At 41.0% G+C, this 17,923-nt stretch overlaps 1 protein-coding gene across 2 annotated transcripts in view; it reads left to right on the plus strand.

Moving 5' to 3' along the window:
• Positions 1-2,024: 2,024 nt before the first annotated feature.
• GRID2 (glutamate ionotropic receptor delta type subunit 2) overlaps positions 2,025-17,923 on the plus strand; it is a gene marked incomplete at its 3' end in the record, with an annotated part of 1,219,813 nt that continues 1,203,914 nt past the window's right edge. For both annotated transcript variants that reach the window (XM_081131278.1, XM_081131277.1), the window contains exon 1: positions 2,025-2,503. In XM_081131278.1, coding sequence (XP_080987404.1) covers positions 2,416-2,503 — 88 coding nt within the window. In that variant the 5' untranslated portion in view covers positions 2,025-2,415. The remainder of the gene's footprint in view (positions 2,504-17,923) is intronic.

Consider the following 17,923-nt stretch of genomic DNA (forward strand, 5'->3'; position numbering starts at 1 on the left):
GATAAATTCAGAAGGAAGTGATGGATTTCAAGTCGACAATGAAATTCAGGTCAACAAAGGGGCTCTGTGTAAACGCCACAGTGAATAAAATGTGAATAAGCTGTGGTCCTCACTGTGGAGGCATTTGATAGAAGTAGGCCCATCTAAATCTAAGACAGAGGAAGAGCATGCTGTGCGGGCACAGCAGAGGGTGGGTTTATATCACTTACAACACTGTGGGCACCTTCATGGGCGGAAGGAATTTCAACTAAGCCTTGAAGTGGTGGAGGAGAGTGAGTGGGAAGGTGAATAACTGCCTTCCAACATACTTATTGACATAAGTAACAATATGGCAACACAACATTTTCGGGGACGTTCAGGGAATTAATGCACAAGATGAACGAAAGAGGCATTTCATTTGGGCGAGAACATTCATTCGTGCTTGGAGAAGTAAGAGCCCTGTTCACCAGACTAGGTAGAGAGAAGGGCTGAAGGGAGAGGAAGGAGGAAGGAGGTTTGCCAAGTTCGGAGGGCAGGGGGGCTCTGAGAGGTAGGTGCTGTGAGGAGTTTCACATCCACGCATCCCAAGTAGCAACATTCCCAAAGGATTCCAAACATAGCTGAAACAATATCAGGCCCCTTAATACCTGGCCTCAACCAGTCACTTGATTGTGTTAACCGTCTCAAATGAGGCCAGACTGGACATAAGTTAATCTTTAGAAGAAAGGAAGTCACAATCCTCAGAATTTTATTTTAAGGAATAAACTTGCAGAAAATCCTTTCATTCCGGTCCTAGGCGGCTGTCATTCAGTACTTTCTCAGCTCCTTCCAAGGAGAAACAGCAGACTTCCTTATTCTTAATTTATATACCTAATCTGTTATCCAGCTACTCGATGTAATATTTTTATCAGATGCTTCACTGAAACATGTATTTCTATTTTACTTAATTATTATTATGTTTTTAATGTCAAGATCTTCTTTATCCTCTCTCTATCCTGAAATCCTAAAAAAAAAAAAAAAAAATACACTAGAGACAGGGGGTAAAAAATCACTGTATAAAAGGTAATTAGCACGTCCTCTCCTTTTTATAACTTTATAATTGAAATCTCATTAAAAGCTTTCTAGGTCTCCTCTCCCTTAGTGACCAGGTGTCCCTAATTTGTTTTTAAACTAATGTGACTAATTCCAGGCAAAGACCAGAAAAAGTCTGATACCTGTTAGAGAATAGCAAGAGCAAGGTTAAATAAGTGGGGTGGCTTTTTAGGTTGCCTTTAACCTTGTGTTTTTTTTGTTTTTTTCGCCTTCTTTTCTTTTCTTTTCCTTCCTTCTCTCTTTCCTTCTTTATTTTCCGAGGCTCCCCCGCCTCTCCCCGCCGAGCCCTGCCTCTCCCGTCCGGCTGCGGGTCCGGGCGGCGAGCGCGGCGCCGGGCGCGGGCGCTGCGGGCGGGGGAGGCGGCCCTCGGAGGGCGCTTCCTCCGGGCCCGCTCCCGCCTCCCAGCGCCGCTCTCTCGCAGGCTCGCTCGCCCTCCGCGCCGCTCCATTTGCAGGCGACGCGGGGCTCGCGCCGAAGCGGCCAAGCCCGCTCTTGCCTCGCCTCTGCCTCCCGCCAGGCGCGCCGCTCCCCGGGCAACCCGCAGCCGCTCGCGGCTCCCCGCCGCCCGCCCGCCGCCGGCCCCGCGGCTCGCGCCCGGCTACTCCCCCGCCAACCGCGCCCGAGCCCCGCGGCTTCCCGGGCCCGCCTCGCCGAGCTCCGCTCCCCGCCTCGCGCACGGAGAGGATTTTCTCTGCATTACTATCTGCATTACCTTGAAGTTCACTTTCTCTACCCCTCTCGGAGACGGTTTTGCCCCCCGCCCCCCCACCCCTGCCTGGAACCTGGCTGCTCCGCTTGGAATCATCGCCTAATCTTTCCTCTCCACTTACATTTTATTTTGGCAGCGAAGACAAGTGATTCTCTGCGGGCCGTTAGGGCGGGCGGGGGGTGCTGCGGGGCGGGGGCGGGGGAGGGGGACATCCGGCGCGAGGGGGGTGGGTCTGTTGGAAGTTGCCGCGGAGCTGGGACCGAGACCCGCGCCCGGCGCAGCGGCGGGGATGGTCTGAGCTGCCGCCTCTCGCCTGCCCGAGCGGCCGAGGCCGGCGCGTTCTCAGAGGAGCCGACCTGCAAACAACTCCGGCGATGCTAAAATTCCCTTCCAAGTGACACGGCTCCGCGAGGGAGGCTTCTCCGGCCGGCTCCCGCTCCCTCCCGCTCCCGCTCCCGCTCGCGCTGCCGGCCTCAGCGACGGCTCCGGGCTTGGCTCCGGCGGCAGCAATTTAGGGGGAGAAGGAAGGAGCCCTGCTCAACTCTCCCGTGACCTCAAACTCTTTGGACTGCTTTTTCGTTTTTTTTAATTTTTGAAAGAAAATCCACCTTGAAAGAAAATCGGCATAGGAGGAGATGGAAGTTTTCCCCTTGTTCTTGGTTCTGTCCGTGTGGTGGTCTCGAACCTGGGAGCGGGCGAATGCGGATTCGATCATTCACATCGGTGAGTAAGGGCAGGTGCGGCCCGTGGGCGCTTTTGACCGCTTCGGTTCGCCACCGCGTCCCCTGCGCGCCCCCCCCCCGCCCGCCGTGGGGCTCGCCGCCCCTTCCGCGGACACCCTTCCCTCGCACTTGTTCAGTTCTCCGGCCGGACGCGGGTGATGCTCGAGCCTTGGCTCGTGCTGCCGTTTGGCGGGGCATCGCGGCGTGTGGGCTGCGTGCGCGGGGGGCTCGAGTTTGCCTCGGGGCGCGTGTGTGCCGGGGAGTGCGGGGTTCTGAGTGCGTGGGGAAAGGAAGTTTAATGGACCCAGCCTTCCATATTTTTTCCCCCGGATTTACATTTGCTCCATTTTTTAAAGATTCTCTTGGAGGGAACAGAGGAGGTGTCACCTGTGAGGCGACAAGGACTGGGGAGGGAGGTGGGGGGAGCTCCCTCCGGATCGAACAGGTGGTTTTGCAACGTGAGCCTGCCGCCTCGCCGCAGCGTCGTGCGATGGTGACGGGCTGCCGGCGGCGCCCCCAGCCTCCCTTCTCCTCTCCGCGTCCTCCAGGCTTTGCGGTACTCGCGCCGAGTCGCCGCGACGGTGGCGGGAGGGGCTGGCGGCGGCGTAGCGAGGACCCGGAGCCACGCGCCTCGCCGCCTCGCACGCGTTCCTCCGGCCTGGCGAGGCGGCGACGCCGGCCCCGCGCGCCCGCGCCGCTCGGGGAGCCCCCGCGCGCCGGCCGCCTTCGCTGGCCGCCCGGCCGACACCCGCCTCGCCTCGGCGTCCACGCTCGGGGACCGCGCGGGGCCGAGAGCGGAGGCGCTCGGGCTGCGGGGGGGCGGCCGGGTCGCGGCGAAGCTCCGCCGAGCGGCCGGGAGGTGCCGCTGGCCCCACCTATGGCTACGGGACTGGCCGGGACTGGCCCGGGCGGGCGGGCGCGCGCGGGCGGGGGCTGCGCGTCATTATCATGCACGGCGCTCGCGGCTCAGGCTCCAACTCTTCTCACCCGCTAATCCGCGCGGGCTGAGCTCCGAGCAGCTCGTGCAGCCCTTTCTGCGTTAATGCGATTTCCTCTTCGGAAATTCGCGGCCGTGGGCCGGCGAGGTTCATTTACTGGGCTGAAGAGAGGCCCCTCTTGGGGAATTTTTCTGGGCACAGGACTTTTATCTGTCCACACGGCGTGATGTTCTGCAAATTGAGGAGACAGATGGGTCGCAGCATCTCCCCTCTCCGTCCCCCTGCCCCTCCCCCGCGCAACACACACATCCCCTCCCCCCTCCCCCCCCGCCCCTCGCGCCCTCGCGGAGGCCTAACCTGCTGCAGGTGGCGGGAGTGCGAGCCCGGCGGGGTCTCCTCGCCCGTGCGCGCCCTGAGCGCCGGCCCCGGCTCCAGGGGGCTCCCTCGCTCGGTCTCGGAGGCTGTCTTTGTAAACATGTCTGCCATTCTCTCTCATTTATATCAGTAGAACCATATGTCTCTGTGCAAGGGGTAATGAGGTCAGAATTCAGGAAACCTTGCGCTTAGGCATTAAGTAAATTAAACGCCAGATAGCTTGCCTGCGAGATCACGTTTTGCCCGGGGGCTAACAGTGCCCGTGGGTTCTGAACTTTTCAGGGAGAAATAATTGTCTTACGGAGGGGTTCAGGAATGTTTGGTAGAGTTCAGAAAGGAACTGTGCTCCTCTTAAAGAAATGACTTGCATTTATGTCCAGTGTAAATGACTGGAACGGGAATGTAGATATGTTATTGTACTTTTACATTCATTTTATGATTAGGGGTTTCTGCCTTACGCTCTTTATCACTCAGGAGGGAAGGCTTGTGGATAAATGCTTATTTTATTGCTTATTCTGTGGTCTACACAATAAATAAACTATTTGCAAACACCTACAGCTCTTGCTATCCTTTACCAGATGAATACTATTTTGCAATGCAGTCTGGGCATTTGCTTCAAAATAGAACACAACTGTTGTATTTTTTTTTTTTTTTTTCCTTTCCATTCTGTTGTCTGTCAGGGTGACATGGCTTATTTATAACCAGACCGAAAAAAGTAACTGTGTACAAATTCCAGATTTCTTTAGAAAGCTGGTTGTATGCATGAACTGTATGTATCCTGCTAAAATAAATCGTTACTTCTTAAACAATTTGACATGAACGCAATTAGTACATTAGACAAGAGGATTAGCTTCTTTTATAGACTACCTACTAATGCCATGAAGCTAGCAAGTTGATGATTGTTTCAGATGCTCCATATCTTTTATAATATAGTGAAAAATGTTATCTCCTAAATTAAAAAAAAAAAGGGATGAGCAGGACTAATTTGTGTGCACTTTAGAGGTTAAAATTCTCTTCCATCTTCACCCCCACCCCAGGCTGACTATAATAAATTCAAAACTGAATGCTCATATTAAAATTTTAAAGCACCTGTTACTATTCACTGGATCAGTTTATTTGCTTGGTTGGCTAGGAAAAAGAATTAATTATGTTTAGGAGGTGATTGACTTCATTTAATAGTTAATGTGAGAAATATGCTTAAGGAAAATATATTATTTCAAGACTAAAGGGATTAAAGTGATGAAACAGGAGGGGACTAATATTTCAACTCTAGAGATATAAGGGGATAGGCAGAAATGAAAGGTTTCCACAGCCTCATGTGATGTGTTTAAGTGAAAGTAGTGCAATATGTAGTTCAGGCAAGCTGGAAAGATAAAAGGACACTGTTGTAATAGGTTCTTTTCATTTGTTTTTTCAGCATCCTGTATGTTATTTATTGAACACTTTTTACACACATTTCAGTGTGGGGCATACAGATTTATTGTAAGACATTGCCCTGATCTCAGTGAATTTGTACTTTTAGGTATTTTTTTAAAAAATTAATTTATTGTTTAATAAAATTATGTAGGTTTCAGGTGTACAGTTCTGTAACATATCACCTGTATATTGTATTGTGTGTTCACCACCCTAAGCCAAGTCTCCTTCCATCACCATTTATCCCTGGTTTACCCCCTTCTACCTCACCCCTGCTCCCCTTTCCTTCTAGTAATCACCATGCTGTTGTCTGTCTTTAATTTTTTTTTTTTGCTTAATCCATTCACTTTTCACCCATCCCCCAACCCCCCTCCCCTCTGACAGCTGTCAGTTTATTCTTTGTATCTATGAGTCTGTTTCTTTTTTGTTAATTTTGTTCATTAGAGTCCACATGTGAGTGAAATCATATGCTACTTGTCTTTCTCTGACTGACTTATTTCACTTAGCATAATACACTCCAGGTCCATCCATGCTGCCCCGAAAGGTAAGATTTACTTCTTTTTTCCAGCCGAGTAGTATTCCATTATAATAGGTTCTTTACATATTGAATGCTTTTGGTATTGTACCAAAATAGATGTATGAAAACTCTGTCCAACCTTCTTTCTTTCTCTTTGTTTTTTACTATTCATGGAGATAGTTTAATAAAGTCAATTATATATTTAAAACTCCAATTAATGTTTTATTAAACACATTATTAATTCACTACAATGATGAGATATATTCTAATGGTTGAAATGGAAATGTGTTTATTTCAGTCAAAAATGCATAATATTGTAATTACTTTGAGTTTCTGTTAAATCATATTTTAAAATACTTGATAATTATATACACTTGTTTAATATTCCCCCCCACACACACAGTATGTAGAAATGAATCACCTCCACTGTGATCATCTTTGTCCCCCCACCCCAAAGAAAGGTCTTTTGACATATAAAAACTATGCAATTTTGAAATTATGCTTCTACTTTAAGCCTGTGCATTGATTGAGTAATTTCATCAGACCCACATTACTTGATTGCTTAGAAGTTCCCTAATGATCTGCATGCTGTAGGAAGAACCAAAATGTCGTGAGTGGAATGGCAATGATACTGTGTTTTATGAGGCTATTCAGAAGTCGCTCTGATTTATGTAGCTAGAAAGCTCCAAAGTCTTTGAGATTAGCCACGCCGAGTGCTGTTTTCTTCATACATCAGTCGTCCCACATTCTTTACTGCCCTAACACAATGTGAGTTTAGAGCTCTGCTTTAATTAAGCAGGGATTAGGTGGCATTTCCAGCCAACTGCACAGTTTGTGTTTTGCTTCATATCTGATATGGAGGATCTCATGTTTTAGCAGTTTAATGTATGCTCATTTCTTTATCTGGTTCCTGTGCTCACAGAACTGATTGAAATGAGCTATCATCAGTTATATATCTCTACAAGGAAACACTGAAACTGAGTACTGATTCATATATCACAAAAATCACTGGCATTTGTTGTTATCAGTCATGGTAAAATACCTTATGCCAATAGGCAATAGAAACCAAGAAGCATTTATTCATGTTTTACTCATAAGCCATTGGTACTTTATCTGCCAAGATCATGATCCTCAACTATGACACTTGAGGAGCTTAAGACAATTCAGAATATTTTCATCATGAGAAAATTCAAATTAAAGTGCAAAATTGGTGGTTGAGGAAACTGTGTCACTGGATTAAAAACAAAAATAGTGGTAGATTTAAAGCGTCAGTTTTTATTCTATTTGTACTGAGGACTGTTTTATCCAATACAGAATGTAAAATCATTTCCAGAAGATGTCCTGTGTCTTCTATCAAAATGTTTCTTTTTCACACTTTACATGATTTGTATTGTTTAATGACAGCCCCCAGGAGTCATCAAGGACTCGTAGCACTATATAAGATATCTCAATGATTTAAGTTATCCTTTGATTGTTTATGGTAGTTTATTGCTCTCTAAGTTATGGATAACATGGTATAGACTTAGAATGTATTAAGAAGTAGCTTCTGAGTTTAAGGGTATACTTTACCTTTTTTCTGTCATTAGTACAGTTATTTGAGCACAATTTAGATGTGCATTAAGTTAAAAAATGTTATTATTCAATGATATCAACTATGACATGACTAATAAGTCATTACACTAAGGACCTTTACTTTCTACTCCAAATGTAAGTCCCATAAATACCTCCTATAAATTTTAATTAAAATATGAATAAAAATCAAGGTGATTAACTTTGGACTTTTTAAACCATAGCAACCAGTTGAGATTCTTAAGAGTAATGGAAGATGCATTACATTTAATTCTAATCTCTAAGGCTAAGTTTATCATACATATCTCAAAGGGATATTGTAGTTTTAAAACCACACTTTTTCATGCAGAGTTTTTTACTTGCATATATTCTTTTAGTTTAAAAAAAGTGAAGTATTTGGCATTGCTACTGGATCTTCATGATATTTCAGATGATAGCATATTGGTGAGTAGCAATGCCTAGATTTTTACTACAAATATAATGTTTATTAGAAAATACACTTATGGCCTATGAAGGTAGCTTTGCCATTAGGTGTCACTGCATTCTGAGCTGTTCCTTTGTTGTCCTACTTGAAAATCACATGAAATATATATTCTTTTAAATCCTCAGGGGGGGAAAAAGCCATTAAATGAGGATTGGGATGCTGTAAGATACAGGTGGTTTTTATTTTCAAACCTGAAGAGGAACTATCATACCCTGTCTCATATTCTTGTAAGAATTTAATTTTAGGTTTTATCAGCACCCTTTATTCTGTAGATAGAGGAGCTTGCTAGACCTAGTGATGTAAATTTTCACAAATGGGAGGTATAACAGATACATTTTTAAACAAATACTTATTCTCTGTTGAAAAGTCTTAAGACACCAAGAAGTTTGTAAATATGCGTAACAGTGCTGGTATAAACAGATAGTGAATGAGTTTGTTAAGCAGTTTCTTAGCTGCAGGGGTTCTGCTAACCTACGGAACATTTAGAGTTCCAAACCGATTGAAGTTTGTAACATGAAACCCACAAACAGAGCTATGAATAAACATATATGTGAACACAAATGCAGATGTATGTAAAAATAGTGTCAGTCGTTGAATTTTGTGAATGATCATATATGTTTTCAGATAATTTTGGCCTGACAAATATTGTTTCATTTATTGTATCAATCTCCACACCACTGCCACCACCACCACCGCCGCCACCACCGTGGGGTTTGTCAGCAAAAATCACATAGTTAGCGAATGCAGTTGCAGGGTAAATGAAGGAACAGTTAGGGACGTTATTGTTAGACCTTGCCCTGTGCCAGTGTTAATTAATAAACAGTTGGAATAGTGTATTATTAAAAGCTCAGAACAAAATCAACGGATCAGATGAGAGATCTAAAGGATGGAGAAAGCAATACTAAAATAATTCTGGGAGTGGTGATTCAGAGGACATCTGTGGATCCAGGTAACGTGATCATTGGAACGTGGAATCAAATGTCAGATGAGTATGGAAAACAGGTGGGGGGTGGAGGGTTAGACAGCAAGACCTGCCCTGCATCTGAAGTTGGAAGCTTTGCGGCCAAGGACCAGATTTATCGACAGCAAACAAAGCAACCTCGGGAGGTCACTTATTTTCTCTACTACTCATTTTTATTAACGCTAGATCAAAATTTAGACTACTCTTTATTTAAGCTCTAAAATTACATTAACTAAAATTAAGACAAATTCCTATATTTGAGGAATTTGAACAAGAGATACAGTCAAGAGTGGCTCATGTAACTTCTTGATAGCTAGGTTTAGAGTGAATTAAAAATCAAAAATACTAGGGGAAATGGAGAATAAAACCTTAATCACTCAAATTAAGGGCCCCTTCAAATGAAGAGTTTTTAAGGTATGAACAAGAATTATGTATGATATATTTGTTCATCAGATATTCGAGATAACTCTAGTAGTGGACTAAGAGAGGTGGGTTTTTTTTTTTTTTAAGATTTTTTCTCTTGTCTAGCATTGATACTAACATGTTATATGGAGTGGTCCTCTTACAGTATACTAAAATACTAGTGCTTATTAAGGCTCATTGGAGAAATGAGGAGTCTTATGTTCTAACCATCACAGACTACTGTAAGGAACCTTCGGGATTGATGAACTGGATGCACACCAGCAATATCCGCATATGTTTGGCATCACTAGAGTGTAAAGGAAACAGTCACTAGCTTGTTAGACTTCTTCAAGAGTCTGGATTCCTTCCTCAGGTATTCTGTCATCTTACTGATCTTACTGTTGTTTGCCTAGTGGTTACCCATCTGAGGCTGAGGCTGAGGCTGAGGCTGAGGCTGAGGCTGAGGCTGAGGCTGGGCTGGGATGTCCTCCTGAAAGCTTTCTTGAATGAGTAGAGGGAAGCTCAGAGGCCAAGTGCTAGAAGATAAACACCAAAAGGCCTGCCTGTGTGTGTGAAATTTTTACAAAATCACTCTGTAGTCAAGTTTCTTATTAACAAACATTTTTATTTATGAAAAAAATCAAGTAATTAATTTTATTAAAAGAATTCTTATGCTTTTATTTACTCTCTAGTAATTCAAAGAACTATTTTAGAAATAATCTTATTTCATTGCTCAGAGTACATTAAATAAGGTGTTTGCTTCATTATTGAAATCATTATACTTCTAGAAGTTAATATTTCTGAAACTGCAGGGTAAGGTAGGCAATACGACCAACATGTAGTATGTGTGCTAGTTGGGAGCATGTTCTTTCATTCACAAACAGTTATTCTGAATCTCTTCTCTATGAAGTATACTGCTCTTAGGCCCTGAAATAGTTGAACAAGTAACCTCTCTCTTAATTTAAGGAGCTTACATTCTCATGGGGCAGGCAAAAGAGAAGTAAGAAAATATATGTTATAATGTCAGGTAGTGATAAATCTCTGATGAAAAATGAGGGAATGGCAGGTGAATGAAGCTGCTATTTTGATTAGGGTGGTCTGGTAAGACCTCTCTCTAGAGATGATCATTGGAGCAGAGATGTGATTCAAAGAAAGGAAGTCAGTCATGTGGATATCCGATGAAAGGATTTCAGGCAGGAGGCTTTGCAAAGGCAATGACCCGGAGGCAAGACACTAAGGAATCAGCTTGGTTTGTTTAAGGAACACCTTGAAAGGCAATGGGGCTATAGTTTAGTGAGCAAAGCAGGTAGTGGAAGGAAATAAGTTGTGCAGGGCAACTAGGAAAGATCACGGAGGGACTGATGGTAAGGTATTTAGATCTTCTAGGTATGTAGGAGGTCCAATGGAGTGTAGAGATCAAATGTGTAATATGAAGTGGTTTGTATTTTAGAAACGTAACCTGTGCTTGGGCAGACTGGGTGGAGTGGAAATACCACATGAATTTTAGCCTGACAGTAGTGAATCAGACTAGTTTGTAGCTGAACTAGATGAGTAGTTTTCAGATTGTAGATCTATTTTGAAGGTAGAAGAAAGGGGATTTTTCTGATTGATGGTTCAGCTGAGAGAAATGCAGAGTAAGTAAAGAAGGTTCCAAGGTGTTTTACCTGAGCCAAGAGGGTAAAATGTGTTACGATTAACTAAAATTGGGAACGTGGGCAATGGTCAAGCTTTTGATAGACATCAAAATGTACATTGATTAAATTTGATATTCTAATTCCACATCAAATTTAAGAATTTAAGTTGGCATTTGTTTCTGTGGGTCTGGAATTTATCCATTAAAGCTGTGCATTTGAAATTCATCCTTGTAGGTCTTTAAAGTGTTGGGAGGGGGTAGCTCACTGAGGGAATAACTGTGTGGAGAGAAGCGCTTCAGGACTATGCCACCCAAAAGGTAGAGGTCAGCGAGAGGGAGAGGGCCCAGGAAAGAGCAAAATGAGCCACCTGTGAGTTAGAAAGCAAAGCAGGGGCGTTGGGTCTGGAAGCCAAGCGAGGGAAGTGTGAAGAAGCAGCAAGGGAGACGCCGCGTCAGGTTCTGCGGATGAAAACTGAGACTGGGCTCCTGCATTTGGAAATCTTGAGGACCGAGGTAACATCGATAAAAAGTGTTTTCCATGGATTGGAAGTGACAAAATACTGACTGGGGACGCTTCAAAAATATAATGGGACTTAGGGAACTCTGTGAGTTTTGCTGTAGGGGAGGGTGGGATGGGAATTTGAGGTAAAGGGAGAATTTTGTTTTTAAAGGTGAGTGTTGGGATATATATGGTAATTTAAAAAAGGTCAATCATGAAATTTTCAGAAAGAGGATTTAAAATAAAATGTTTCTTTTTGTTTAAACCTATTTGAGTCTTAGTTTGGACAGCAAGTGATTGGATAGCACGTTTTTTTTCTTTGTTTTTGTTTTGTTTTGTAATCTCAGAACAAGTGATGCAGGCCAATTCTAGGAGAATTAACCAGGGAAGCTTAGATGTCCTTTCTGAAACAGACTCTTATCAGTTGTTCTGCGTTTTGCTTCATTCAGTTTCTGAGATTAGTACTCACACTTAGATAAAAATGTCTTACCTGAAATTATGAGTGGCTTATACCTCAAAGAGTATTGACATACCATTACAAATAGAATCAATATGTAATTTATCGTACTAATTTTAAGAACTTAACAATATTCCTATATAGTAGTATTAAAATAACATAAAATCCTCTTGTAGCAATAGACACATTTGAATTGATTATGGGTTTCTTCTAAGTAAATTCTTTTATGCATTTGATTTACTTAAAAAAACCATTTTGGAACAGTTTTTTAAAACAGAATATAGTTTCACAAGGCAATGCATATCATTGCCACATAAAAGTTAAATAGATGAAAGAAGTTCATGTGATATTAATTTTCAGTGACACATTTAAATATTTCCTTTTATGGGACCTTCACTTCTATTTGTGCTATACCATAGCTGACAGATCTTTAGTCATAGGTGAAAATGAGGACAGGAAATGTTCTAAATTTTCTAATCTCAGAATTCAGCCTTCTGAAAATGAACCTTAGTTATTTCATTGGTCTCCTATTATTACCACATAAGTTATGTATATTACATTGATTTTTCCACTAAAATAAAATTTGTATTAAAATAAGAATGCAGTAGTCAGTGAGTGAATTATATTTTTCTGTGTGTGCGTGCGTGCGTGTGTGTGTGTGTATATGTGTATGTGTGTGATTTCCGGTGTTTTCTCCTCCATAAAAACATTTTGTCTTATGGGAACAATGTAATATGAATGTCACATGGTTGTTTCTGCTTGGTTACATTTATTAATTGATGTGTAAACATGGAATACAGGAACAGTGCAGGGATAGGAGTCCTGTGGTTTGGGCATAACAATGACTGATAAAAAAGCAAGCTGTGTTACGACTGGAGCATAGGAACATAATTCATGAGATACATAATATCAAAAGATATTTTAAACTTACTATTTCATAACTTCCTAGGTGGTGAAATGTAATCATTTGAAGGAAATGCTAAGCAGGTTTAAATTCAAATTTAAATTAGAATGGGCACCTGAAATTGGTGAAGTGCTTAGTTTACTTAACCTTGACATCATTAAAATGACATACCACACTGGAAGCACATTTTAGATTGTCTTATTATCTTAAAAACCAAAGAACGGCTAATCTATTAGGAGCCAAAGTGGGATAAGAGAGTCAGTTCTATTGTTCTGTTGCATGTAGTTTAAGGTGAATTAAAATCTAGAAGAGGGATTCTTCCTTCTGATAATCTCCACAATCTGACAGCAGACAAAACTGTGTTAGTGGTGTAGTGACAATTACTGTCTTGCTCTTCAGTGTCTGATTTCTACTTTGCTGATTCTATGAATGATGATAATAGGAAACTAGTGAATTTTCTTTTTAGAAATACCAGCACTTTCCAGCATAGCCCAAAAGGAGGCATGGCTTTTTATGAAATCATTATATATTTCTTCTTTAAAAAAACTGTTACAATTTTTTAACACCTTATTAACATGGGCTTATGCACAGACTTGAGAGGGATTACTCTTCTGCTCCCTGGTGGTATAGTCAAGTTGGATTTTGGACATTTTTGATAATTCATTATTTTCAAACTATGATCTACATCATCATATTCATTTGCAGGAAATATACTTTTAAGATTATGTGAAAACCATGATGTGACTCTTTTTAAATTCAACAAACGCTTATTGAACACCTATTATGTACTTAGTTGAATACAAAAGTACCCATATAATACATGTTTTCCATTTGTTAGGTGTTTTTAGGCCTATATGCCTTCTGCGTTGATACTATATTATCAGGAAGCTGAAGGTAGAGGAGTTCAGGACCCACAGTTGAAAGACCGTGGACTGCTACGACAACGGAGATTGAGATAATTAAAAAAAATGCTTTCTTTATGGTGCCCTTAAGGTGCCATAAAACAAACATGTATTTCAGATAAAAAATTATAAATGTGATAAGATTACCACTTACAGAAGGTCTTCATTTATAGTAGAAATCTCTTTACTCAGCTTTCTGATGGTTCATCATTCACCTTGCTGTACCTGTGGGTTACAAAAACTATGGAGTCAGGCCACAGTCAGAGCAAAGAGAAAGTCTCCACTCTTTTTTATTCCCTTATAGATGCCAGTAGTTATGCTGGAAGGTCCAGTAAAGGAGGTGGCTTTAAGATCCACTTCTCCTGTAATTAATAGGACTAATGAGATTCTCTCTAAATTTAAGACCAGGTATCCCAGCATCCCTCTAAGCATGGTTTCTTGGGTATAGAGAAAATAAATTACTTTTTCTTTCTCTTTTGAAGTTATTGTATAATACTTTTTCATGTTACGAATCCGCACTTTCTTCTAGATGTGTAAAACATCATAAAAATGAGTTTTTTTCTGTAGCAAACAAAAAGAAAGTTATCTCACAAAACAAGTAAAATTAGTGACCTTTTCCAGTGGAATAAGTGTTACTGGGAAAACATGTTTCTACCAACTTTTAATTGTGTAGGTGTAATTGTGAATAAGACAGGCATTAAAAATGGAAAGTAATTGTTCAAAACTAACTGGCTAATACTTCCACATTTCTCCATAAGAGTTCTTGTGGTGGTTGATAAACAGGTAGTAAACAGCAAAACTGGCTGTTCATATTCTTTCTTTTTATTTTTTTTGTTCACCCTTCAGTGGCAATGCTAATCAGCAATGAAATGGCTGAAAGCAAGGAATAAAGTGCAGAGGGTTTTAGAGAATCCATATGCTGGAAAATCAGCCTCTGAATGCTCATAGGAACAGGTTTGCTGAGAAATTTTAATTTCTCAAAATGTTGCTCAGATTCTCAACATAAAACTTCCTCTTGGCTGCTGAACCTGTAAGAGGACTGAAGCTTCCAGGTTACCACAGAGGTATACTATGAATGACACGGACTGGCAGCAGGATAAAGAATATTATTTTGGGGAAAATAATGTCCTTCAGGGTTAAAACTACTGACAACTAGGACAGCCATGATTAGCTCAGTTTCTGTGTGTAATGTTGATGGTAATTTAAAAAAGAAAATCCATTAATTTCAGCTTTACTTTTAAAACACTTTGAGTAATTATGTACTGTGCTGGATTGACATTCCTATCAGTGTCCATTGTTTATTGAGCATCTACATTGTATATTTCCAGCTGATATGATATTATAGACCATAAAGAAGAACTTGAATATTTCCCTTTTAAAAAGAAACTGTGAAGCACATGACAATAATAAATGCAAAAATATGGTTAGTGCTTAATTTGTTTCGCGAGAAGTGAGAAGGGAAAGTGATGTGATCAAGGAGCTGTATATGGTTTCAACATTATTGATTGTGTCTTTTTTATTAAGTTGAGTGGTTGCTACACAAGTGTTGATTTCATAAATACATATGAAACTTTGTAATTGATTTGTAAGTAATCATATGCCTGCTGTTGCCTCTCCTTACAGTGAAATCTATTGGTTCAGTTCAGTTCCACTTTGGTGAGGGGTTGAGGTTTGCCTTTTAGACCCCATCCACCACGTAGGGTGGCTCAGTCCCCAAGACTTTTTGGAGGGGTGGAGAGTTCTTATAATATGCCAAGATCATTAAGTGGCAAGTGAGAGAACAATGAAGAAGTCTGTGTTCAAGCATGATCCTCTCTGTGGTGGATTCAACAGGCAAGTTGCTTTCTCTACCCTTCAGAACCTTGTCTTGGAATCTTTGTTTCTTTAGCAAGGGCAGGGAGTGCCCTTAAGTGTTGAAGTAAGAGAGAAGAGGGGAAGGAATGTACACAGAGAACAACCAGGTCAATGCCATGAGAGGAAGCTTGGAATAGTCCATGTTTTTAATATTTCATAATACATAGATAAAAAGATAATGCATAATACTTTTATAATTCATATTTTGCTAATATTAACTTCTATCTCATCCTTGGGTAAGAAAGTATGAACAAATATTTTATAAAGTATCCTTAGAAATACTCTTGAGAAGTTAATTATTTTCTTGATCCTTTATAGATGTTATTATGTGCTTATAGTAATTAATAATAAAGCTAATCCACCTAATTGCTATTTTGATATTTTAATATTGTGTCTTTTACTCCAGCTATAAACTGAGATGTTATATTCTGCAGTGATGAGCAGATAAAGAGATTCTTGTAGTTGACTGAGCTTCATGATGTGGCCCTTGATTGTATCCAATGGAACAGTTCATTTTAATCTATATAAATCAGAAGGAATAAGGAGGAAAGCTTCCACAAAACAACCTTAGAGGCAGAGAAGAGGTTATTTTTTTTTCTAGCTTTATTGAGATCTAATTGACATGTAACATTGTGTAACTTTAAGCTATACAAAATAATGATTTGAAATATTTATATATTGCAAAAGTATTGCCACAGTAGCACTGACACCTCCATCCCATCCCATAAAAACTACATTGTTTTGTGGTGAGAACATTTAAGATCTACTCCCTTAGCAGCTTTCAAGTACACAATACCATATTATTAACTATAATCACCATGCTAAGTATTAGATTACCAGAACTGTTATTCTTATAACTGAAAGTTTATACCCTTTGATTAATCTCCCCAATTCCCCCACCCCGCCCCATAACCCCTAGTAACTACTGTTCTACTCTCCAACCAACTGAGCCACCCAGCCAGGGTCTGTTGTCCTTTTGATAACAGCCATTATCACAGATGTGAGGTGATATCTCCGTGGTTTTGATTTGCATCTCCCTGATGATTAGAGATGGTCAGCACGCTTTCATGTGCATGTTGGCCAATATGGAATGTCTTCTTTGGAAAACTGTCTATTCGGTTCCTCTGCCCATTTTTTTTGCTGTTGGGTTATATGAGTTTTTTGTATATTTTGGATTTTAATCATTATCACATATATGACTTGCAAATACTGTCTCCCACTTTGTAGGTTGAGTTTTCATTTTGTGGATTGGTTCTTTTGCTGCGCATAAGATTTGTAGTTTAATGCAGTCCCACGTTTTTATTTTTGCTTCTGTTGTTTACACTTTTGGTGTTAGATACAGGAATGCTGCCAAAACCAATGTCAAGGAGCTTAGCCCCTATGTTTCCTCCTAGAAGTTTGGTGGTTTCAGGTCTTATGTTTAAGTCTTTAATCCATTCCGAGTTAACTTTTGTTGTAAGATCAGGTCCAGTTCCGTTTTTATGCTGTTATCCTGTTATCCTGTTATCCTGTGTAGATGCACCGTAGTGTATTTAACCTGTCTTCTCTACAGTGGGATTGCTGCCCATTTTATCATTAACACAATGTTGTGATGAAAAAAATATGCTTATTGAACTTTAAAATATGTTGTGAATAAGAGATGAAATATTGGAATGTCGCCTCTGTGTTGTTTAGGGATTAGTAAACTGATGTCGAAATGGACATATATTCTTCAGTAAAGCTACAACTACCTTCATCCCTCCATAAAACTCATGAGTTTCCACTATTTTCATTTTGAATGAAAAATATATAGCCTGTGTAAATGATTCTATTGTATAAATTGGCCCTGATAAAAAAAAAAAAAAAAGAAGAAGTTTGTTTACCAGTGTCATGAGAAAGCAGTATCTGACAGGGATACACTGTGACCAAAGCCATGGAGTTATGAAAATGTCTGGCAAAGAGGGAAATGGCAAGTAATTCCATTGGGAAGAAACATAAGTTATATTTGGGGTAAGGCAAGAGAGGAGGCATGGAGTTAGGAAGATCCTTAGGAGATCTGTGGGACTTTTGCAAATAATTTAGGCTAAGAGATGCCCAGCTTTGTGCTGTAAGACCTTTATAGTGGAAGTGTGGTAGATGGAGACCAGTTAGGAGACCTTGGAAGTATACACATGTTGGTGAGGGGCTCCGCCAAGCATGGCAAATGGGAATGGCGAGGAGAATTCGGTTAGGGGAGAGCTTAGGAAGCTTGCATTTATCAACTTGGTCATGGAGTGCTAGTAAAAGAACCATGTCTAATATTATTTTTGAGTACTGCCTTGAGGGACTGAGTAGATGAGAATGCTAATAATCACCAATATAGGAAACCCAGAGAGAAAGGAGCCATTATGAGAGGAGAGAAACAGAGTTTGGTTTGAAATCAAAATTATTTTGGCATGACTGTGAAGTGTCAGATCCCAGACAGCAGCTTCCCAAATAATCCCCCTTCCTACCTCATGTGGAGAAAACAGAAAGGCCATTCTCCATAGCAATCA

This window comes from Miniopterus schreibersii (genome assembly GCF_964146895.1).
Source record: "Miniopterus schreibersii genome assembly, chromosome: 1".
Taxonomy (NCBI): domain Eukaryota; kingdom Metazoa; phylum Chordata; class Mammalia; order Chiroptera; family Miniopteridae; genus Miniopterus; species Miniopterus schreibersii.